Source organism: Astyanax mexicanus, chromosome 4 (assembly GCF_023375975.1).
Source record: "Astyanax mexicanus isolate ESR-SI-001 chromosome 4, AstMex3_surface, whole genome shotgun sequence".
NCBI lineage: Eukaryota > Metazoa > Chordata > Actinopteri > Characiformes > Acestrorhamphidae > Astyanax > Astyanax mexicanus.
This window is the reverse complement of record NC_064411.1, coordinates 5,213,112-5,238,569: the sequence shown is the minus strand read 5'-3', so window position 1 is coordinate 5,238,569 and position 25,458 is coordinate 5,213,112. Positions and strand designations below refer to the sequence as shown.

The 25,458-nt window shown below is 37.0% G+C and overlaps 4 protein-coding genes across 13 annotated transcripts in view; 3 read left to right on the top strand and 1 right to left on the bottom strand.

Moving 5' to 3' along the window:
• LOC125801314 (zinc finger protein 271-like) overlaps positions 1-6,424 on the top strand; it is an 85,260-nt gene extending 78,836 nt beyond the window's left edge. The window contains exons 1-2 of one of the 4 annotated variants that reach the window (XM_049477833.1): positions 3,032-3,125; positions 4,913-6,424. In XM_049477833.1, the coding sequence (XP_049333790.1) occupies positions 5,078-6,130 (1,053 nt within the window). In that variant the 5' untranslated portion in view covers positions 3,032-3,125; positions 4,913-5,077 and the 3' untranslated portion in view covers positions 6,131-6,424. The other 3 variants (XM_049477834.1, XM_049477835.1, XM_049477836.1) reach the window with 3 other exon arrangements.
• The window catches only part of LOC125801463 (zinc finger protein 239-like), a 430,185-nt gene extending 419,253 nt beyond the window's left edge, over positions 1-10,932 (bottom strand). The window contains exon 1 of the mRNA XM_049478230.1: positions 10,914-10,932. The gene's annotated coding sequence lies outside the window, so the exon portion shown is untranslated. The remainder of the gene's footprint in view (positions 1-10,913) is intronic.
• LOC125801464 (zinc finger protein 239-like) overlaps positions 1-25,458 on the top strand; it is a 98,411-nt gene that overhangs the window by 52,374 nt on the left and 20,579 nt on the right. The gene's annotated exons all lie outside the window — the stretch shown is intronic.
• Positions 12,716-24,295, top strand: LOC111197609 (uncharacterized). Of its 7 annotated transcripts, XR_007438616.1 has the most exons (5): positions 12,730-13,618; positions 15,178-15,336; positions 15,739-15,910; positions 20,783-23,006; positions 23,059-23,097. XR_007438616.1 is itself a non-coding variant. In XM_049476910.1 (4 exons), exons 2-4 carry the CDS (start codon positions 14,745-14,747, stop codon positions 19,748-19,750), a joined length of 4,317 nt encoding a protein of 1,438 aa, XP_049332867.1. In that variant the 5' UTR covers positions 12,716-13,618; positions 14,722-14,744; the 3' UTR covers positions 19,751-20,109. The 7 variants fall into 7 exon arrangements, 6 of the variants coding, with proteins under 6 accessions (XP_049332867.1, XP_049332866.1, XP_049332863.1 ...); XM_049476910.1 differs by lacking the exons at positions 20,783-23,006; positions 23,059-23,097 and adding an exon at positions 14,722-14,890 and having other exon boundaries at positions 12,716-13,618; positions 15,739-20,109; XM_049476909.1 differs by lacking the exons at positions 20,783-23,006; positions 23,059-23,097 and adding an exon at positions 14,544-14,890 and having other exon boundaries at positions 12,716-13,618; positions 15,739-20,109.

Genomic DNA, 25,458 nt, shown 5'->3' with positions numbered 1-25,458 from the left:
TTTTTCCTCTATAGAGATTCTCTGATTGCTCCTTGCTCCTCTATAATTCCAACAAATAGCACTTACTAATAATTACTATGGAAAGGTCAGTGTTGTTATTTGAGTACCTATTGTGACATTGATTCCAGTAGACCTTTTTTTTAATCTAAATTTCATTTACATTTTTGTTGCATTTACGTTTTTGATGTCCTGCAGATTTTAACAAAAGCAGATCATCCTGCAGCAAATCTTTTGTCTAATTTTAACTCACTTGATGAATATTCAAATATACAAATTTAAATAAATAATAGCAATAATTGTGCCTGTGAATTCAGGCACTGATCATGTTTAACAGCCTCTGCTCAACATTGATAACAGGTGAAAGACATTTAAGAATATCTAAATGTGACAGAGTGTCTCCAATTGTATTAGACTTTCTTACACATCATCATCCTATGCTCTATTAGGCACCATCGTGCCTGTTGGTGCTTGAACCTGCTTATTGCCGCTTGCAGCTATATTTAGTTTTAAAACTTGCGTTTGCATATGAATATCAAGTGTGAAGTACCCTTCTATACAGAAATCAGGATGGTCCATTGTGATCTCAGAGAGTGATTTTACAGGGAGTAGGTGTGAATGACCTCAATTTATGTAAATCTTTCAGAATACATAAATAGTAAGACTTTAGACAAGGTGAGCAACAAACAAGATCTGCTGCAGTACGATCTCCTTTTCAAGAACCTGCATGACAGCAAGAAGGTAAATGTAAAGAAAATGTAACCATAATATTTTAAATGAAATTTAGATAAAAAGAAATTTCTACCGGAATCAAGGTCACAATTGGTACTCTAACAACGACACTGATCTTTCAATAGTAATTAGTAAGTGCTATTTGTTGGGGTAATTTGAATAGACTCTATCAACAAAACACATTTTGCTGAAAAATCTGTGCACAAATATGACCATACTAGGACTACAGAATTACGCATGAGTGTAGTAGTCTATGTGTAATGAAAGGCAGGTGTAATTCTCCCTCCAGTACTGGTCTGTGGAGCAGTTGAACTGTATTCTCTGGAATGATTGTTCTCCATCCAATACATGACCTCACTAATTCTCTCGGTGCTGAATAAACTCATATCCCTACAGCAATGCTCCAAAATCCAGTAGAAAGCCTTCTCTGCACAGTAGGAACTTTGTTCTATTAAACACATGATAAGCTTCAGTTAATACCCCTGACTTTAGAAGAATGGACAGTTGTGCCAATATTTTATCAGCCTCATTTGGTACTTTGTAAAATGCATGGGATTTGTATTGGTCTTTTGTCATCGTTTGACTCTTTCAATTAATTTCCATAGTAATTAGTAAGTGCTATTTGTTGGGGTAGTTTGAAGTGACTTAACAACTACAATACATGTTGCTGATAAACCTGTTCACATTTCTATCTCTACTATCTCTGAGTGCCACTCTAACTGTAGCCATCTTACCTAAATTGAAATGTAAGTGCAAAAAGGTTGGGGCATCACTTGAAGTTTACCATCAACAGTGAGGACCAAGTCCATCTGGTACAAATTTAGCATTTATTACACAGTGTTAAAAAGGTTGTATCAATTTAGTGTAAATTTTTTAACAGTGTTAATTTGCATGGTAAATTTTGTCAGTACAAAATTATTTGAATTTCCATGGTGACCATCACAAAGTGATGCATTGATTATTTAATACAAGGAGTAAGTGCTTCTCTTTGGGGTAGTCAAAATGGTACTATTGATCAATTAAGTGAAAGCTCACCTTATTCAGTTAATTTTCAGTAATCAAAGTTTAACATTAAATTTTTAATTAAATATGGACTACATGATTTTATTATATTATAGACTAATATAACTAGCCAAATTAAGAATCACTTGTTAACATAGGGTTTCTTGGTGTAAAACACTCTTACATATTGAAAGAATCCTGAAGATGGATCTTTTGTTAAATTGTTAAAAAGAAATGTCACAATTTCTACTTTAACCATAGTTCTGACCTTTGAGTAAAATTTGGTAAGTTCTATTTGTTGGGGTAGTTTTAAGTGGCTCAAGCAACCAGATGTGTTTGTCTTATATTTCTACAGAGAACCAGATATAATCTGGCCCAAATAGTCTCAACATCAGTAACTTCTTCCTTTAGTATGTACAAAACTTTCTGTCAAAATTGGCTAATATTTTGTAGTAGAATGAGAATGCTTACTGGACTCATTTTGAAAAAGTAAAAAAAAAAGTTTTTATCATTCTATAAACAAATAAACTCTTAAACAAATCTTTTTTATTTTACAATTAATTCGTTTAAAACTGATATTTGCATATGAAGTTTCAAATTCTTTTACAAGTGTGAAGTACCCTTCTTTACAGAAATCAGGATGGTCCATTGTGATGTCAGAGAGTAATTTTACAGGGAGGAGCTGTGAATGACCTCAATTTATGGAAAGCTTTCAGAATACATAAATAGTAAGACTTTAGACAAGGTGAGCAACAAACAAGATCAGCAGCAGTAAGATCTCCTTTTCAAGAATCTGAAGGACATCAAGAAGGTAAATGTAAAGAAAATGTAACCAAAATATTTTAAATGAAATTTAGATTTAAAAAAAAAGTTTGTGTTTGATACTTTATAAAATAAAATTGTACTCATTTAAAAAAAACAGAACAACTATAACTATTTAATCCCCACAGAGATAATTGCTAAAGATTTTAAACTGCAGTTTTAAACATATTAAACATGTTCTGTGTGTAACTCCAGCATCAGTAATGCTAGTAAATCTACTGAATAAAAAACATTCGTTTTAGAAAATGGAAATATAGAGTACGTTTTCTTTCCTATTTTAGTGAAATACTTTGTTCTACTTTGTAAAATTAAAGGAAAACTCCAGAGAAGTAGTTGTACAGTGTTTTAAATGAGAGTTTTAGCTGTTTAGCTCCATTCAGCTCCATGCATTGAGGACTCCCTCGCGGGCTCCCTCTAGCGGTGATGGGGTATAATGTGATATAGCGGGGGAGGGGGCGGGGCTCTACATAACCCGGATGAGGCTGAGCTTCCGGGGTCTGTAGCTGGAGCGCCGGAGGAAGAGCAGGATCAGCTGAACTACAGAAGTTATGGAGAAGTTTCTCTTTCTGGAGGTTGTTTGATGTGTTGTAACAGTAAATAGGTCATTATTTTTCTGTGATTCTATTTTGAACTACAATTCCCTGCATCAACAAGAGAACTGCGTGTTTATATTTATTAATTGTCCCTCCGCGCCCCCGTAGCTCCAGAGGAGCTTGAATACAGCGCAGGAGGTAAACAGAGCTTTTGTATGGATTTTACTCGTCAGGTTGTAAGGAGCAGTAAACACACACTCGGTGCAGCGTTATAGAGAGTTTCAGTGCTATACAGAGTCCAGAGCCGTGCAGCTCCGAGGCTGGAGCAGCAATAGCATTAGCTAGCTTATTCACTGTTCAGAGATCAGTATTATCTAAATTATCTAAAGTAAACACACACTCCGTGCAGAGCCGTGCAGCTCCGTGGCTGGAGCAGCAATAGCATTAGCTAGATGCTAACCGCTAAGCTAGCTAGCTTTTTCACTGTTCAGAGATCAGTATTATCTAAATTTAGTACTTTTAATACTGCTGGTGCAGTATTATTAGAGTTAGATGCTAATCGCTAAGCATTCACCGTTCAGAGGTGAGTTATCGGCCTGTAAGTCTGTGCTGCTTTGCCTGGCTAGCTTTAGCTAGATGCTATGCGCTAACTCTCTCAGAGGTGAGTTTTATCAGCCTGTAATCTGCTTGTTTACTGTGTTAAAACAAGCTACGGGGGACGAATCGCTAGCTAATATCTCACTGTCTTACCAGAACACGCAGGATTACTCAGTGTAACGCTGTTGTTTAAGTTTGGGTTAACTTTACTAGTTTAGGGGACTAGCTAGCGTGCTAGCGGATAGCTATGCTAACGCTGGTGCAGCAAGCCTTAGTGGAAATCTGGAAATCTAAGCTTACTGTAAATAAACTGAAGCACTTTACTCACCCAAATAAACAGTTTTCAGGAGAGGAATCTGTGTAGATTAATATCCAGCACTCGTTTGACTTTGAAAGAGCTAGATTTGTATACTGTATATTTGTATACATTAATTAACAATTTTACAATGTTTCTTACTGTTGTAAGCACAGTTGACTGATGTAAACTAATTGTTAATGTTACCTGTATTTAAAATATTTTGTTACATATACAGATATGTCTAACAACGTGACTTAATGTTTAACAGAATAACATTATAAAGAAAAAATATTTATTTCAGCTGCTGACAGCATGTTTTATACTGTACTATTTCACAATAGTACAATTTACTACTTATTTTATTATCTACATTATTTTATGCATTTATAAGTTTAAAAAAAAAGCTTTTATTAGTTTTAAACGCTGGCTGTATTCGGAATGGCATACAACTATACTGCATACTGCACTAGTATGTACTGCATACTACACACTGCCCAGTATGTAGTATTCGGTACGCCAACATTTTTGATTGTAGTACCCTACATGCTCCCGTGACACACCAGTCAATGCTCTGTCAGCCCATCCCCCCCCCCCCATCATTGCTCACGTGATCAATGTAGAACGAATCAAGCTTCGGCACCGTGATTCAAACCACTGCATGTTGTTTTTTCGGCATGTTTCTTTCTTTCTTTCTTTCTTTAAGTTCTCAGTTTCTTGTAAGACCAGAACAGAATTAAGAGTGTCTGAACAGTGGGAAGTCCTTATAAAGGCACTAAACAGGTGGCTGGAAGACCACCAGCGCCCCCTTTTTATGGAAATATGAAGATGTCCCTGTAGTTTTATCTGTATAGTTTAACTGATTTAGGCAGTTCTGTTCAGTTAAATGACTTGCTTTTATTTTAATATTTACTGGCATTTTTGTCTTTTCCAGAAATGAAAATATTCTCCTGAAATTCACCACCAACAACCAGGATATTTATCAAAAGATCAAAGTTAAACTGCTGAAAGAGGGGAAGCACAAGCCATCCTGAAGAATCTGGAGAACACACAAAAATAGTTTGCTACATTTAACAGACAAATAAAGCCAAGTCCCAACATGGAGAAACATCAGCACTCTGTCAAGAGTTTTACTAAACAGAGTGATCTCAAAAAACATCAGCGCATTCACACAGGAGAGAAACCGTATTACTGCACAGACTGTGGGGGGAGTTTTAATCGACAGAGTCATCTCCAACAACACCAGCGCATTCACACAGGAGAGAAACCGTATCACTGCTCAGACTGTGGGGGGACTTTTAATCGACAGAGTCATCTCCAACAACACCAGCGCATTCACACAGGAGAGAAACCGTATCACTGCTCAGACTGTGGGAAGAGTTTTAATCAACAGAGTACTCTCAAAACACATCAGCGCATTCACACAGGAGAGAAACCGTATCACTGCTCAGACTGTGGGAAGATTTTTACTACCCAGAGTGAACTTAAACGACACCAGCGCATTCACACAGGAGAGAAACCATATTACTGCTCAGACTGTGGGAAGAGTTTTAATCAACAGAGTACTCTCAAAACACACCAGCGCATTCACACAGGAGAGAAACCGTATCGTTGCTCAGACTGTGGGAGGAGTTTTACAGCACAGAGTGATCTCAAAAAACACCAACGCATTCACACAGGAGAGAAACCGTATCACTGCTCAGACTGTGGGAAGAGTTTTACTGAACAGAGTAGTCTCAAAAACCATCAGCGCATTCACACTGGAGTAAAACCATATTACTGCTCAGACTGTGGGAATATTTTTACTACACAGAGTAATCTCAAAAATCACCAGCGCATTCACACAGGAGAGAAACCGTATCACTGCTCAGACTGTGGGAAGAGTTTTACTACACAGAGTAATCTCAAAAATCACCAGCGCATTCACACAGGAGAGAAACCGTATCACTGCTCAGACTGTGGGAAGAGTTTTACTACACAGAGTAATCTCAAAAATCACCAGCGCATTCACACCGGAGAGAAACCGTATTACTGTTCAGATTGTGAGAAGAGTTTTGCTAAACAGAGTCAACTTAAAAATCATCAGCGCATTCACACAGGAGAGAAAACTGTCCCAAATTTGTTCCACGGCAATAAAAAGCGCAAATCGTAAATCTTTCAGACAGAACACCTTATCCTACACAAATGTTTCACTTTGTCACTTGGGACACGTTCCACCAGAAATAAACATGAACTGAATTTAACAACGGATTTTACAGATTCATTAAAATGAATCTGATCCAGATGATGTTTATTGAAATTAATGTTATGTTTTCTCGTATGTTTGATATTCCAGGACATTCTCTCGTTGATGTACTTTTACTCTTTTCTAATATATATTTATATATACATATGTGTAATGCTGAAACTATTTTTCCAGTAAACTTTCATACATTTTATATTCTAAGCTCTGACTCATTGGTCATCATTTCGTGTTCGTAACACTAACTTTACCAAGTGCAGATGCGGTCACTGCACTTACGTGCCGACTGCAACCGAGTGTATTTGCTGTCAGGAGGCTAACGTGGCCCATTTGCTCAGAGATCTTCCCTGCAGAACCCTGAGCAGAACTTTTCAGATGCTTGTCTGAGAGCCAGAATTTTTGGAGGTGTCTATTCTCTCTCTGTGTGAGGTCCATGCAGAAACCCTGCAGCCCGTCAACAGCAGGTATTGCCATCCCATTAACTAGCCTGTTTATATACATTTAAATATTTAGCATGTAAAGTCCAGAGTTCATTAAGACTGATTGTTGATAAACCGTTCAGTTTGTAAGTTAAAAGGCTTGCTGGGTAGCTAGCTTCATTTGGCTAGTGTAAGCTAGCATTGGCTAGCTATCTTAACAAGGCTAGCATTAGCTATTTAGCTAACTAACTTAGCAGGCTAAGTAGCTAATGCTAGCTTTGTTATCTGTTAACTGTCAGCTGTGTGTCGTTTGGCTCATTCCATGCAGCTCACAGCTGCTGCTTTTATAGTAACTCCAGTCGGACGGTCTGTACATCCCAGCTGTTCAGAGTTAAAATTAAAAAGGAGGAAAAAAGCCTCGGACTTCAGCTTATTTGTCCAGCGAACGACTAAAGTAATGCTCCTGACTCAACAACCCTCTCCTCCATAGTCTTCGTGTAGAAAATGCTTGCTACAACCAGTATTGCTTCACCCAGGGGCAATACAAAGGTGCCCTCTTTGCATCTATTTTTGGTTTGGCTTTTATTATCCATTAAGGAACCATTGTAGGCTAATAGTTATTTATATGTTAGGCGTTGGAGAACCAACCTCGAGACGTCACTTTCAGCGCTGGGACAAGATGGCGCTACACTTACTTAAAAAATGACGTTTAGATTGCTTATTATTTTAACTCAGTTTCACTGACAACTGTTAAACTAATAAAATGTGTTAGAGTAAAAACTCATCTTGCGAATTATATTAAATATTGAAGTGTTTCATGTCCACTTTAACATTAGCTAACTAAGACATTCCAAACTGAAAAAAGTAGATAACGTTAGCTAAAGTAGATAACTAAAGTATTCCACACTGAAATACAGTAGTTAACATTAGCTAACCTAGCTGGCTTAATCTTTGCACTCTGAAATAAAGTAGTTAACGTTAGCTAATCTAGCTAGCTAAAACATTCCACATGTAAACAAAGTAGTTAAAATTACCTAAAGTAGATAGCTAAAACATTACACACTGAAACAAAGTAGTTAAAATTACCTAAAGTAGCTAGCTGAAACATTACACACTGAAATAAAGTAGTTAACATTAGCTAATGTAGCTAGCTAAATCTTTTCACTTAGAAATAAAGTTAACATTAGCTACCCTACCTAGCTAAAACATCCCACACTGAAATAAATTGTTAAAACTACCTAAAGTAGCTAGCTGAAACAGTACACACTGAAATAAAGTAATTAATATTAGCTAACCTAGCTAGCTAAAACATTCCACACTGAAATAAAATAGTTAATATTAGCTAACCTAGCTAGCTATAAATATTCCACACTGAAATAAAATAGTTAATATTAGCTAACTTAGCTAGCTATAAAGATTCCACACTGAAATACAGTAGTTCAAATTACCTAAAGTTTCTAGCTGAAACATTACACACTGAAATAAAGTAGTTAACATTAGCTAACGTAGCTAGCTAAAACATTCCACACTGAAATAAAGTAGTTAACATTAGCTAACCTAGCTAGCTGAAACATTCGACACTGAAATAAAGTAGTTAACGTTAGCTAACCTAGCTAGCTAAAACATTCCACACTGAAATAAAGTAGTTAACATTAGCTAACCTAGCTAAAACATTCCACACTGAAATAAAGTAGTTAACGTTAGCTAACCTAGCTAGCTAAAACATTCCACACTAAAATAAAGTAGTTAACATTAGCTAACCTAGCTAAAACATTCCACACTGAAATAAACTAGTTAACATTAGCTCACCTAGCTAGCTGAAACATTCCACACAGAAATAAAGTAAATGTTAGCTAACCTAACTAAATGTTAGTTAATTTAATTTTTTAATTAAAATTTTGAACAGTGTTAACTTGCATGGTAAATTTTGAATAGGCATGGTGACCATCACAAAGTGAAGCATTGATTATTTAATATAAGGAGTAAATGTGTGATGAATACCAGGACCCGAGGATACGAGCGCTGATTAGTAAACAGGTTTATTTACAGGACTAGGCAAACAGAGGTGGTCAGGGACAGGCAATGTCACTCATTTGTATGCCTACAAGACGCCAGGTCAGCCAAAACATTAAGTACACACAAAAACTCACCAGTCAGGCAGCCTATTACTGTGAATAAGTTTCACATTGAAGGGCAGCCTTTAAAAAGTTTTTTTTAATGTGATATGACATAATATTTGTCTCATTTACCGTTGCAGTTCCATTATAGTTAGCTAACTATTGAACACTATTTTACACTAAGCAACGCATAGCCCCTTCCATCAGAACACTGAAAAGGGGTTTGACAGCCATGGCCCCACCCCCGTAGTGAAAATCATGAATCTGATTGGTTAGATTGTCCTGCGACTTTGCTAAAGACTCATTACTACAACCTTCACAAAATCAGTAGAAGGGTCACTCAGACACACGGGAGGGGCAGAAGTCATTTTAAAAAGCTTTGATTGGTTAGAACTGCTGTCAGTCAGATAAGAGTCCTATAGCCACTGAAAAACACTGACTAATGCTTTTATTTAGTTGCTGTTTTTTATTTTAGTTAATTCATAAAATATATGCTCATAGTTTACAATAACTATAATTAGAAGGGCCTTACTGCACACCACTGCTGTAATCTGTAAAAACACTTTGTGAGTTGCTCTGGAAAAGTGCTATACAAATAGAGATTACTTACTTACTAGCATTGTAAACCTGTTGGGAGCATCTGCTAAAAGCTCTGTATCTCGGTAGGCTGGCAGTAACCGGATGTTTTTTTTTACTTTACCCAAGTCCATTATTGGAATTCTCATTTGGGTGCCTGTTAGTACTTACACAATAATAACATAAGACATTCTGAAGATCCATCAGGGTCACAGAGAGGTTATCAACCATTTCTTGAGCGGATATTTCAATATAAAAGTATTTTTTTATTGAAACACAGGCATATAAGTAAATGTAGAGGTGAAGCAATACAAACATAATAGTTGGTACTGGATAAAAAGAAGAGGAAACTAAATAGTTTGAATGTTCTTAGAAACTTTGAAAATCACACAAAAAAAAAACATTAAGCAAGATATGATATCCAATAAGAAAAGGATAAGAGTATATAGCTTGAGTAACACTACAACCAAATATACCTCTATATCCCTCTTTGGTAACAGATTTTTAATCAGACTGAACCATAGACCAAGGAGAACCCCAGCAGAGGGAGTGAATGAGTCCGCAACCTTACTGCTCTACACAAGCCTGATTTGGGTTGATTTCAGTATGGGAACTACAGCTGGAGTGTTTTATTTAACCTCTGGAAAGGATTTTTTGGTCTCTCTGCGGGTCTGGATGCTCCTCTCTGGTCTACACGACAGTACCCGGCACAGTGTCGTCTCTCTGTAGCTCTGGGTCTCACTTTTGGGAGCACTCTCTCTGGAGTGGCTTAGTGTTTTCCCCTTATCCTTTCATATGGGTGGGCCTGGTGGTTAATAGCTTTAGGCTAAGCTATGCTACACTGAGGTACAAACTGAAGTAAACAAACTGTGGACGGCTTCCATAGAGATACCAGAAATGAATGGAAAATAATCAATTCTGCATAGAAAAGAGATTAAATGCTTTCAAATCCTTCTAATCATAAGCGCTGAAGGTTTGATTCTAAACTATTAGTTGTAAGCTAAGAATCCTACTCTACTCCTAACAACTACGACATCTAAATTTTAAGGCTTAAGTTATGCAATTCTAACATCTGGAGCAAACACTGGCAGTGCCCTCGCTCGAACGACCTTCCCTTCTTCAGTACAGAACTCTTACCGTAACTACCTTAAAATCTGAGCTCTGTCTCACGAAGAATGTCGTGGAATATCAAACATACAAGAAGACATAACAAGGAATTTAATAAACATCATCCCTGGATCCGAATCATTTTGCTGAACCTGTAAAATCCATTGTTAAATTCAGTTCATGTTTGTTTCTGGTGGAACGTGTCCCAAGTGACAAAGTGAAACATTTGTGTAGGATTTGTATAAGGTGTACTGTCTGAAAGATTTACGATTTGCACTTTTAATTGCAGCGGAAAAGATTTGGGATAGTTTTCTCTCCTGTGTGAACGCACTGGTGTGTTTTGAGATCACTCTGTTTAGTAAAACTCTTGACAGAGTGCTGATGTTTCTCCATGTCGGGACTTCATTTGTCTGTTTAATGTGGCAAACGATTTCTGCGTGTTCTGGAGATTCTTCAGGACAGCTTGTGCTTCACCTCTTTCAGCAGTTTAACTTTGCTTTTTGTTAATTATCCTGGTTGTTGGAAGTGATGAATTTCTGGAGAAAACCTGGAATATTTTTATTTCTGGAAAAAACAAAAATGAATGAATTGTACATTAAAATAAAAGCAGGTAAATTATCCAAAAGTACCTAGATCAGTTTCACTATATGGACAAAACAACCATAAACGTTTCAGAACTTTTATTCTAACTCCATAGACATTATAATATATACTTATATCTTAACAGTCAGCAGGCTGCAGCTGCAGAATTTGTGTAGCAGAAACAATTCTAATTGTATAATTCTCCCTTTCAAATAATATTTTTAGTTTTATTTTCATATTTTATATTATATGAAAAGTTCAGTGAATACAATGTGTCGCATTAAATTGGAATGTTTAAAACATTCAAATTAAACAACATTTACTAAAAATGACAAAAAATCAAACTGTAACCGGTCTCATTACTGCATCTTGCAGATGAAGAGGCCTCATTAGAACCATGCAACAAAAGTGCAGCAGGGTCAGAGCCATCCACTGTGAACAAGAGAAAGATCTCTGAGCAAGCTCCTTCATGCCCAGTTCACCAAAGAATGCCACTAAAAATAAATCAGTGTTTCGTTTAAATATATAGATATTTTGGATTGCATTAAATGAATGGTCTATCAATTTTATTATCAGAGTTTAGTATTTGTTATTTAAATTGTTATTTTTTTAATACATATAATACACATTGGAAGCAAATCATTTTATTGTTCTCATATTTGCATTTGAATGTAGTGCTTTTAATGTTTAATGTATCTTGTAGTTATCTTGCTCCATGTTTTACATTAATTACACTGTGGATTACACTATACTACACTCAAATCAACTAAAACTAAAGTTTGACTATAGAATAAATAGTGTAAATCGCTGGACAATTATTTGTCAGGACAATTTGGAATTGTTTGTTGCCTTTCTTGTGGGGAAAAAGGGATTAAATACCCATTCAGTTATTCTGAAGTCTAGTATTTTTATTAGTAAGAACTCCAGTTACAGATTTATTCACTATAATTCTACCTAGTGCCATATTTTTTTTTGGGTATGTATAGTTCAGGTTTTAGTGTTAATAATATTTTTCCTATTTATAACTGGGGTTTTACCAATTACAATTTCCTTCAAAATATCTGCAAATTCAATTGCTACTAGTAGATAAAAGAGAATCTATTTCAATGTAAATCATTAGCCTTGTTATTGTTATTATTATATTTACGAAATTTTGGAATTTAGATTGGTAAATTGTATTTTACACTAATGATAATAAATTAAAAATATATTAAAATAAGATCAAAGTAGAAATATATTTTTATTAGTAGAAATTGTAATTCAAAGTCATTGTATATATCTGTAACTGGAGTTTTTCCAGTAAAAAAAAAAAAGTAAAATCCAATGTAAATCAATGGTAAGTCAGAACTACATTGAGGATATGAGGTAATATCTGAAACCAGAGTTGTATCGCTGGTGTGGCTTTAGGCTAAAACGGCTTTACATGGCTATGTTGTATTTTTACATTTGCAAGTGGTTGTATGAAAAATGGATTTAAATGGGAAAACAGTAAAAACTCCAGTTACAGTTATCTAATATTATTTAATATGTTTTATTAGTACAAATCAATCCAATCCATCTCAACCCATATTAATTATAAATTCTGATTATACAAATGTTTATTCATCTGATATCAAATATCTCTAAAATTATTTTTCACTAGAAAAAAGTGTATTTTTTATATGGAGAAATAAAATATAGATATCTACACGGAGTTGTCTGATTTACATTAAACTTCCCTTGTCTATAATCACTTTTTTACTAGTAGGCCATAAGGTGAAGGCGTTTTTCGTTTAATCCCGTTCCCATATATGGGGCACTAACTAATTCTTACTTCATTAAAATAACCTAATGGTTTAAAACGCGATAGTAAAAGTTCTCCATATATAATCCAGCAGTTATTTTTTATTTGGTGTTTTTAATTGGGTATAGTTCCTTTCTCGCGCAGTCGTCTTTTCTTAACGAGTGATACGGATTTGCGGACTAATCGTCATGTGTTTCCCGCTAGACCAATCAGGCGGCTGCTTTTAGGAGCCGGAATCCAAAATGTCTGCGCCCGTGTTGTCAACAACGAGTAGTGAAGACGAAGACTGTCCGACAATAATACCTGCAAACGTGCATAAAAAATGTTTAAAACAATGTTATATGCATCTTACGTCCTTAAAGAAAGAAGAGGCAGAGGATTTTACACGCACGCGGTGGGATACTTTCAGAAACAGCGTTAAACGATGGCTTGGCTTGAAGGGGGAGAGCCAGAGGATTGCAGAAACATATAAACATTGTATTGAAATTGAGTTTGAGAATATTCCTAAAGATGCTGGGTTTCACCCCACTTGCTACCGGCGTTTTATAGACAAAAAACGTTTAAATGCGGCAGAGAAACAAGTCACACAGTGTCCTGAAGCTCAGGATACGGACGGAGGCGAGTCATCCTCTGTTGCTTCATCATGTTATACCCCAACAAAGAAACTGAGGTCCAGGACGGGTTTGCCAGTCCCTTGTACTGGTCCCGTGCTTCCTGCGTTATGCATAATATGCAAAAAAAGGGACAAGTATCTAACTGTTGGAGGCAAACGCCAGAAGGACGAATCTGTCACAGGCAGAAACGTTTTCAGCAGGTAAGAAAAGGGAATTAAAATTTCATTATCAACATGTGGAAGGCTAAGAAGTAAAATAATGTATACAAATAACTCCAAATGACACGACTTGGTGATGAAGTGTATATATAAACACGTGTGCACGTGTTTGTGTGTATGTAAAATATGAAGTAAAATAATATATACAAATAACTCCAAATTACACGTTGATAACGTATGTATAAACACGTGTGCGTGTGTGTTTGTATGTGTGTAAAATAAGAAGTAAAATAATGTATACAAATTACTACAAAGAACATGACTTGGTGATTTACGTATATATAAACACGTGTGTGTATGTGTGTGTGTGTGTGTGTGTGTGTGTGTGTGTGTGTGAGAGAGAGAGAGAGAGAAGGAGATCTGACATATATAATTTAAAAGGTTGAACACCATTTGCCACTGTTTGTCCCTGTTGTGTTAATAAAATAGTCTTATATTTTTTTATATTTAAAGCAGGGGTCTCAAACTCAATTTACCCGGGGGCCGCTGGAGGTAGAGTCTGGGTGAGGCTGGGCCGCATCAGGTTTTCCACAAGAAAAGCTCTTACAAAAACATTCCAATGTTATCAAATGTCTTTATTTTTTAACACAAAATAAGATGAAAAAATAAATTAATTAACAATTCATAAGAAAAAAATAAAAATCAGTAAAAAATAAATTAAATGAAAATAATAATTATAATAATAATAAGAAGAAGAAATGGATGCCCCTGTGCTCAACAAAGAAAAATTGCACTTCCCACTTTTCCTGAAATTGTCTGTGCTCATCACAAATCTTTCTCTTCACTGCAGGCTTTGAAAAAGACATGTTTGGGGCTGTATAATATATATAATTCCACTTGGTGTCGCTGTCGCGTTGAAGTTGAGCCGATGAGTCTTTTCTGCTTCTTTTTCTGTCCTGTGGAACAGCAACTTCCGGGTTCAGACAGCGCGTGAAGCGGGAGCAGCCGCGGGAATTGCGCATGCGCCGCGTGCATATAATGACAAAGTCAAACTCGCGGGCCGTGCTAACATTAAACTTTCATATTAAGGCGGGGCCACAAACCATCGTCCCGCGGGCCGCGAGTTTGAGACCCCTGATTTAAAGGCCAGTTGCTAAAAGCTGCCAGGATGAAGGAAGACACTAGCATTCTTGTACATATTCAAGATAAAGACTGTGTGTCCCTGGAGGTGCGATACCACAAGTCCTGCTACAGACAGTACACCAGATTCTTGTCAAAGACCACCCCTACAATTACTGGTACACCAGAAGAACAGTAAGTTGGTATATTGCTTATTGTAACTGTTAATTCCCTTTCACTACTCAACATTTATAAAGTAATGGATTGGCATCCTGCAGTCTGTTTATTGTCTTTAGACTTCACAACTCTTGGCACAGAGAAAATGTGCAGCAAGAACCAGAAAAAAATATTAAAATGTGGAGAATTGTAAAATAAATATATAAAATATACAGCTGATCTTGATCTGAATTGGTGCTATTAAAAACATTTAAAAAAAGATACATTGCATAAAATTATTTTACATTTTTTAATGTTTTCTGCAGAAATGAGCCAACCTATGATGCCTGCTACAATATTTTCTGTGAAAAAGTCATCCGCCAGAGAATAATTGTAAACCAAGAGATACTAACTATGACCCACCTAAGAAGGATCTTCATAAATCTGGTGAAGGACCATGAAAAACTTGATGCTTCAAACTACAGGTATTTTAAATATTGTAATTATATTATAATGTTTGGCAATTAAAAAGGTTATGCATAAAAACATTTTGTTAAGGAAAAGCTGACTACTGTCAGTATGCCTTCTGACCTTAATACAGATGGCAAATTACTTTAAATAGGACAGGGTTATTTATAGTATATTAATTTATAGTATATAGTATAATACTTATAGTAGGTCTGTTGCAAGTCAGCTGAGCACAAACAGTCAAGCAAGCATTTTATAAATGTTTTAACCTGTAGTGTACTTCATGTAACTAAATTTGTTCTCTCTCTCTCTCTCTCTCTCTCTCTCTCTCTCTCTCTCTATGTGTGCGTGCGTGCATGCGTGTGTGTGTGTACGTGTGTATGTACGTGTTTGTCTCTTTTATGGTTCTTATGTTGCAGGCAGGACAAATTGAAGCGGAGGTTGGCACGTGACTTCCCCCAGCTGGTGTTTTACTCTCCCAGCAAGCGCAACATGTGTCAGATGGTTTTTGTTGAAATGTTATCTGCAGATACATTGATAGACAGGCTACCTCACCCATTAGCCACAGGAACAACTACTGAGTCAACTGAGGTAAGCCAAACTGAAAGTGACTGTGAAAAAAACCCAAATACAACAGTTGGTCAGGAACGGTCAAGTACAGGTGTCTCAGTCAATACTTTAGAGGACACAAGGACACTTTATAGTGCAGCTCTGATTTTAAAGAAGCTTTTGCGAGACTCTTCTGGGATGACATGCCCATGGCCACCCACATCAGATGACTTAAATGTAACTGAAGCAAAATCTGTTGTCCCACTCGAATTGTACAATCTGATTTCTTGGATTGTGGGTGCAGCTGAGGAACCAACGCTGGCCTGCTACGTTGATATTCCAGATGATATGAACCTAAAAATGATATCCATTTGTCAAGACATTCTGTACCTTGCATCTAAGGGCCGGAGACAGACACCTAAATCATTGTGTCTTGGTCTTACTGTTCGCCATTTAACAGGCTCATCACACATTGTATCTCTTCTTAATAGACTAGGACATTGTGCATCATGGGACACAGTAGTCAGTCTAGACACTAGCCTTGCCCAACTTCAATTAGTAGAAGGCAGAGACAAAATACCCAAAGGATTCTCAAAGAAAACTCCTACAGTACTTGTGTGGGACAACATTGACTTTGGGGAAGAGACACTGTCGGGTCATGGAACTACTCACCACACAAATGGAATTATGCTGCAAAGTTCTGTAGTTGAACCTGTGCCAGCAACGAACAGACAACCGCTACAAAAGGGAGTTTCTACATTGAAACCACCACCTAGCATCCCTGTCGAACACTACCATCAGTTCAAAAGACAAGGACCTCAGAATTTGTTTCATCATGAAATGATTCCATTAGAAGCTGAGGCCTACAGACTAAACACTGTGTCTGCTGCAAAGACTGAACTGGCATATGTTTTTCTAAAGTGCGTAGATGCTGGAAAATGCACAATCCCAAGCTGGACAGGTTTCCATACATTGCTTCAAGGTGATGGTACTCTGCAAAAGTCGGCATTGTATTATCTGCCAGTCATTGAGGCTTCACCAACAGAGATGTCAACTGTAAACACCATTCTGAAGCGAAGTGTCCAAATTGCTGATCAGCTAGAACTGGACCATATTGTATTAGTTTTTGACCAAGCAATATATGCCAAAGCTCAGCAAATTCGCTGGAAAGATGACAGCCTTACACGTCGTTTAGTGATAAGACTAGGTGAATTTCACACATGCATGTCCTACCTTGGTATTCTTGGAAAACGGTTTGGAGATGCAGGGCTGGTAGACATACTTATAGAGTCTGAAATTGTTGCCACAGGTTCCATCAATGGGGTGATCAGTGGTCATCACTACAATCGCAGCATGAGGGCGCACAAACTTTTGTATGAGAGTCTTCAACGCATCCGATTTAATGCATTCTTGGACTCTTTACCTCCAAAGGAGAAAAATGAGTGTATGGATGTCATCAATCAGATCAAATGTGCATTCCCAAACAGAACAATTGATGTGTTGTGTGAAAATGTGAAACTTGATCAAATGTGTTCAAAGTATGAAGACTTTGTGACAAGACAAAATGCAGAAAGCCCAACTTTTGCCTTCTGGAGTTCATACATTGACATGGTGCAGATACTCCTTCTGTTTGTCAGTGCAACACGAGAATCAGACTGGCAGCTTCACTTGTCAACACTGCGTTTGATGATGGCGTGGTTTTTTGCCTATGATCGTGTAAATTATGCTAGGTATTTACCTTCATACTGGCTGGAAATGGTCAGTTTGCCCCTAACACATCCTTCTTGCCACAGTGACCTCTGTGTGAAAGGCCAGTGGACTGTCCAGCGTCAAAATGTCCATGGATTTGCTTCAATTGCTTGTGACCAGGCTATCGAGCAAACATGCAATAGAGACTCCAAGACAAAAGGTGGTTGGATAGGCATGACACAGAATCGAGCTGCAGTCTATCGCTGGATATTGTCACAACATGAAAGGGCTGCCATAGCAAGACAATGTGAGTCAATGGCAGGTAAATCTCCTGAAATACGGAAACGAAAAGATCTTGACACCACACGAATTCATGCTGATGAAAAGGCTGTGACCAGAATCATATCCACGCTAGATTCCATGCTGAACCCTTTTGACACACACCGGGATGGCATTGTGTGTCTTAGCTCTGGGGCAGTTGCAACTGAAGAAGTCCAGAAGGATTTGCTTGCAGCTCCAGAAATAGGAGAGACTGCTTTCAATGAGTTTATAAGCCAAAGGCTGTTAACACCATCAGTTGACATATTTGCTCCCATCAAAGCACAAAAACTGAAGACATTCAGTGACCAAGCAAAGACAAAGAAAAGACCTGCTGCAAGCAAAGACGTGATTCTCTGTGCTGATAAAAAGCTATTCTCCAGACTACTCATCATTGGTCAGAGTAGAAAGACTGATCTGAGAGAAATTCTTTCATACTCCTTAGGAATTGTTTCATATCCTTTAGCCAGTTCTGATGGTTCACTTGCTAAAACAAACAAATCTGCTCTTCTGGATTTATTGGAGACGAAAGGTGGTGACTGCTTAGTTGAAAAAGTTCCAGCAAATGGAGCTATTCTCTTTGATGGCATGGCAGTCATTCAAGCCATTCGGTCTGTACCAAGTACATTTGGAGAGCTTGGTGAGACTATACTACAGTATATGATTAAGCTTGCGCTGAAGCACAAGTGTACACGGATTGACTTTGTGATTGACCGGTATCCAGAAATTTGTATAAAAAATTTGGAACGGTCACATAGAGCTGGAGGTGGTACACAACAGGTGCACATTTTTGGACGGGACCAGAGGACACCAACACAATGGAAAAAGTTTCTGTCAGACGGAACAAACAAAGAGGCACTGGCAGAATTTCTGTTTGAAGTATGGCAAGGTGCTGATCTTACCAAGGTGGGCAAGGATTTAAGCTTGTACATAGCTCACGGAGAACTGTGTCACTGTGTGACTGCAACAAATGGTGTACAAACTTTGAGTGCTGTTGTAGATCTGACATGTGATCATGAGGAGTGTGACACCAGGTTGTTTTTACATGCACAACATGCTGCACAGGAACATCAGACTGTAGTTATCAAGAGCCCTGATACTGATGTGGCAGTGATTGCTATAACTTTGCAGAGAGCTTTACGATGTAGTTTATATTTTTTCACTGGAGTTAACAACAGAACAAGAATCATTGATATAGCTAAGGTGTCATCAGCTCTTGACACCAGTGTGTGTTCAGCACTTATTGGGATCCATACCTTCTCAGGTTGTGACTCTACAAGTGCCTTTCAAGGAAAGGGCAAAAGAAAGACATTTTCTGTTGCCTCAGAGAAAGAGGAGTACCTGACTGCATTTACAAATCTGGGCAGCAGTTTTAACCTGGATCAGTCTACTTTTGAAGTACTTTGCAAATATGTGTGCCATCTCTATGGCCAGACATCTGCCAAGAATGTAAACGATGCCAGATACAAAGCATTCTGCATGTCATCCTCAGCTTTGCCAGAACTATCCATGCCCCCGACTAGTGACGCCCTGTACCAGCACTGCAAAAGGGCAAACTACCAAGCAGCAGTAATGAGACACTCTCTAAAAAGTAAAATATGTGCCCCTTCACCCATTGGAAATGGATGGCACCTTGAGAATGGAGAGTTGGCAGTGACCTGGATGACAAAATTACCTGCCCCTGAAAGTGTGCTGCAGGTAGTTCACTGCAGTTGTAAACAAGGCAAATGTGAGACAGGAAGATGTTCCTGTATGAGTGCTAGACTATGTTGTACTGATTTATGTAAATGTCAAAATTGTGAAAATGTCTCAAAAGAAACAGAGCAAAATGCTACATGGGCTGACAACTCTGATGAAAGTGATGTGGATGAATAATATTAATGAGTAAAAGAAGAACTCTGGACTGATGATGCATCGCAGCAGTCTGGAAAGAGATACTGTTGGATTTGAGATTAAGAACACATGCATGCACTAGCCATATTTTTTTCAATGTTAAAATGAACTAAGCTTTGAATGTAACACATGATTCTATACTATGCATTAAAAGGTTTTAAGATGTATTGCTTTCATTGAACTGTCAACTGTTATGTATTATTTAAAACTAAATTTGTGCAGTATCCTTTTGATACATTTCAGCCACCTTGGCTCAACGTCTGTATATTTTCTTTTTTTCTGATTTCACAGTTGCTACTGAATTTTTTTGTTTATAAAACATCAGCGTATAAAACATTGAATTGTGTTTATGATTCATTTTGTTTGGTGTCAATTTCTGAATTTTAAGCACAAAATCTGCAACTTTGCCCTATTCCATGATCTAAATTTACAATTGAATGTACTAAAGCATTCATACTTGTCTCAGATGTTAAGGTACATATATAAGAAAGTTTGAGATACATTTTGTGTTGTGAAAATGGAGATAAATTAAGTTACAAGCAAAACCAGCAACATTCAAAATTCGTTTTTTTGTATTTATATGTATATACATTTATGCACCGTAACAAAAAACTGCAGGATTTTTTATGGAGAACTTTTAACTCAAGGTCCATTAGGGTTTTGTGTATTCAAAAACACTTTTAAAAAGTAGTACCCGGCCGTGGGAACGAAAATCACTTTCTAGGCACTTTTTGCTAGTTCACCTTATGGCCTATAGTAAAATTCCACACTTCTGTAAGGGATTTCTAAATAATACAAATGCTAATTTCAGGTATTGAATTGAATTTTCAGTAGTAAAAATGAGAATTATGTAAGTGAGATTTCATGTAAATCAATGGAAACATAATTACTATCAAAAACAAAATTAATGATCCTGCTAACAAGACTAGTCAAAATGAGTTTATAGATCTGTTTTATACCTGAATTATAATGAAGAGATTATGATTGTGGCTATGTATTTATTTATTTTTTTAGATGGAACAAAACTTTGGAAGAGCTTCGCCCTACCAGAGAGGATGTTGCGTTCACCTAAAATGTGTTGCGAAAGTGACCCAAACAACTGCAGTATCCTTCACTTTCGAAGAGACGGTGTCAGCTGATCCCACAACTAATCCCCTCTGTGCACTGAGGGATGAGTCGTCAATGTTTACTGTTTAAAAATCATATAGATTAAAAATGAGAAAGCATACATAAATGCCAACACTGACATTTACAGGACATGCAACATGCATGTAAGATAAAAAATTGTGGAAAAGGCATGAAACATAGTCTGTCCATCAAGCATTGAGACAAAGCTTCTCAGATCAGATCTGCAAAAGGCTTTGTGACTGTGCAGGAGCAAATAACATCAGTGAGTGTTTTAATAGCTGGGTAAACATTGCTTCATGAAAAAGGACTTCATACTAGTCATTGTAACTGGGGGTAAAAATGTATGAACTTATCAGTGTGGAATGTTTCAGCTAGCTAGGTAAGCTAATGTTAACTACTTTATTTAAGTGTGTAAGCTAGGCTAGCTAATGTTTAATTTATTTGAAAATGGAAAGATCTAGCTAGCTAAATTAGCTAATGTTAACTATATTTCAGTGTGGAATGTTTCAGCTAGCTAGATTAGCCAATTTTTACTTCATTTCAAAGTGGAAAGATTTGGCTAGTTAGGTTAGCTTATTTTAACTACTGTATTTAAGTGTGTAATTATTTAGCTAGCTAGGATAGCTAATATTAACTACTTCATTTCAAAGTGGTAAAATTTAGTTAGCTAGGTTAGCTAATGTTAACTACTTTATTTTAGTGTGGAATGTTTTAGCTAGCTAGGTAAGCTAATATTAACTATTTTATTTCAGTGTAGAATGTTTTAGCTAGCTACTTTAGGTAATTTTAATGAAATTAGGTGTGGGCGTGGGCGTGACCACCACCCAGCCCCTGAAATGCACTTTCAAGCTCTTTTTTACACTTTTACGCTTCTGAAGATTTATAAGAGTTTTTAAATCCATAGTGTGTTTTGCAATTTTACAAACGGTAACAGACATGACAACAGCTAGCAAGTGTAAATGATGAGAGCAGTATAGATATTAATATTAATTAACCGGTTATATCTAAATTGTCTTGTATTTTTGATTGACTTTTAGTTATCGCAGATAACTCCTCCTCTAAATCCTAGTTTATAGCGCTGATATAAAAATATTTGTGCACATCAATTTTAGGTTGAGTCAACATTTTATATGGTTTATATTGTTTGTACTAAACTTTATTTGTATTAAACATGTACATCTTCGTATTTTATCATACCTTGCACTGACATTCTGGTGTATAAAGGGGAATTTAAACAAAAATAATAAATTATATTTTATTTGAAGGGAGTTTGTCTAAAAGCATTGTGAGTGTAGCGCTTGAGAGTGCATTTCCGGGGCTTGACGTTGCATGTGCACTGTGAAGCCCCTGTTGCACACAGACCCCTCTCAGCAAGGTTAGCTAATGTTTGGTAATGCCAACTACATTTCAGTGTGGAATGATTTAGCTAGCCAGCTAAGCTAATGTCAACCACTTTATTTCAGAGTTGATTGATTTAGCTAGCTAGGTTAGTTAATGTTAACTACTTTATTTCAGTGTGGAATGTTTTAGCTAGCTACGTTAGCTAATGTTTACTTTATTTCAGAGTGAAAAGATTTAGCTAGCTACGTTAGCTAATGTTAACTACTTTATTTCAGTGTGGAATGTTTTAGCTAGCTAGGTTAGCTAATGTTAACTACTTTATTTCAGAGTGAAAAAAATTAGCTAGCTACGTTAGCTAATGTTAACTACTTTATTTCAGTGTGTAATGTTTCAGCTAGCAACTTTAGGTAATTTGAACTACTTTATTTCAGTGTGGAATATTTATAGCTAGCTAGGTTAGCTAATATTAATTATTTTATTTCAGTGTGGAATATTTATAGCTAGCTAGGTTAGCTAATATTAACCATTTTATTTCAGTGTGGAATGTTTTAGCTAGCTAGGTTAGCTAATATTAATTACTTTATTTCAGTGTGTACTGTTTCAGCTAGCTACTTTAGGTAGTTTTAACAATTTATTTCAGTGTGGGATGTTTTAGCTAGCTAGGGTAGCTAATGTTAACTTTATTTCAAAGTGAAAAGATTTAGCTAGCTACATTAGCTAATGTTAACTACTTTATTTCAGTGTGTAATGTTTCAGCTAGCTACTTTAGGTCATTTTAACTACTTTATTTCAGTGTGGGATGTTTTAGCTAGCTACTTTAGGTAATTTTAACTACTTTGTTTACATGTGGAAGGTTTTAGCTAGCTAGATTAGCTAACGTTAACTACTTTATTTCAGAGTGGAAAGATTAAGCCAGCTAGGTTAGCTAATGTTAACTACTGTATTTCAGTGTGGAATATTTTAGTTATCTACTTTTTTTCAGTGTGGAACGTCTTAGTTAGCTACATTAGCTAATGTTAAAGTGGACATTTCAATATTTAATATAATTCGCAAGATGAGTTTTTACTCTAACAAATTTTATAAGTTTAACAGTTGTCAGTAAAACTGAATTAAAATAATAAGCAATCTAAACATTTTTTCAGTAAGTGTAGCACCATCTTGTCCCAGCGCTGAAAGTGACGTCTCGAGGTTGGTTCTCCAACGCCTAACATATAAATAACTATTAGCCTACACTGGTTCCTTAATGGATAATAAAAGCCAAACTAAAAATCGATGCAAAGAGGGCACCTTTGTATTGCCCCTGGGTGTAGCAATACTGTGGGTGTAGTATAATTTTATAGGGTTAGCTGCAATGCTAGGGTTAGTAGCGAGCATTTTCTACACGAAGACTATGGAGGAGAGGGTTGTTGAGTCAGGAGCATTAATTTAGTCGTTCGCTAAGCTGAAGTCCGAGGCTTTTTGCCTCCTTTTTAATTTTAACTCTGAACAGCTGGGATGTTCAGACCGTCCGATTGGAGTTACTATAAAAGCAGCAGCTGTGAGCTGCACGGAATGAGCCAAACCACACACAGCTGACAGTTAACAGATAACAAAGCTAGCATTAGCTACTTAGCCTGCTAAGTTAGTTAGCTAAATAGCTAATGCTAGCCTTGTTAAGATAGCTAGCCAATGCTAGCTTACACTAGCTAAATGAAGCTAGCTACCCAGCAAGCCTTTTAACTTACAAACTGAACGGTTTATCAACAATCAGTCTTAATGAACTCTGGACTTTACATGCTAAATATTTAAATGTATATAAACAGGCTAGTTAATGGGATGGCAATACCTGCTGTTGATGGGCTGCAGGGTTTCTGCATGGACCTCACATAGAGAGAGAATAGACACCTCCAAAAATTCTGGCTCTCAGACAAGCATCTGAAAAGTTCTGCTCAGGGTTCTGCAGGGTCTCTGCAGATCTCTGAGCAAATGGTCCACGTTAGCCTCCTGACAGCATATACACTCGGTTGCAGTCGGCACGTAAGTGCAGTGACCGCATCTGCACTTGGTAAAGTTAGTGTTATGAACACGAAATGATGACCAATGAGTCAGAGCTTAGAATATAAAATGTATGAAAGTTTACTGGAAAAATAGTTTCAGCATTACATATATATATAAATATATATTAGAAAAGAGTAAAAGTACATCAACGAGAGAATGTCCTGGAATATCAAACGTACGAGAAAACATAACATTAATTTCAATAAACATCATCTGGATCAGATTCATTTTGCTGAACCTGTAAAATCCATTGTTAAATTCAGTTCATGTTTATTTCTGGTGGAACGTGTCCCAAGTAACAAAGTGAAACATTTGTGTAGGATAAGGTGTTCTGTCTGAAAGATTTACGATTTCCGCTTTTTATTGCCGTGGAACAAATTTGGGACAGTTTTCTCTCCTGTGTGAATGCGCTGATGATTTTTAAGTTGACTCTGTGTAGCAAAACTCTTCCCACAGTCTGAGCAGTAATAAGGTTTCTCTCCTGTGTGAATGCGCTGGTGTTTTTTAAGATCACTCTGGGTAGTAAAACTCTTCCCACAGTCTGAGCAGTAATATGGTTTTACTCCTGTGTGAATGCGCTGGTGTCGTTTGAGATGACTCTGTTGATTAAAACTCTTCCCACAGTCTGAGCAGTGATACGGTTTCTCTCCTGTGTGAATGCGCTGATGCAGTTTGAGAGTCCCCAGTCGATTAAAGCTCTTCCCGCAGTCTGAGCAGTGATACGGTTTCTCTCCTGTGTGAATGCGTTGGTGTTTTTTGAGATAACTTTGGGTAGTAAAACTCCTCCCACAGTCTGAGCAACGATACGGTTTCTCTCCTGTGTGAATGCGCTGGTGTGTTTTGAGAGTACTCTGTTGATTAAAACTCTTCCCACAGTCGAAACAGTAATACGGTTTCTCTCCTGTGTGAATGCGCTGGTGTTGTTTAAGTTCACTTTAAGTAGTAAAAATCTTCCCACAGTCTGAGCAGTGATACGGTTTCTCTCCTGTGTGAATGCGCTGGTGCAGTTTGAGATGACCCTGTTGATTAAAACTCTTCCCACAGTCTGAGCAGTGGTACGGTTTCTCTCCTGTGTGAATGCGCTGATGTGTTTTGAGAGTACTTTGTTGATTAAAATTCTTCCCACAGTCTGAGCAGTGATACGGTTTCTCTCCTGTGTGAATGCGCTGGTGGATTTTTAGAGT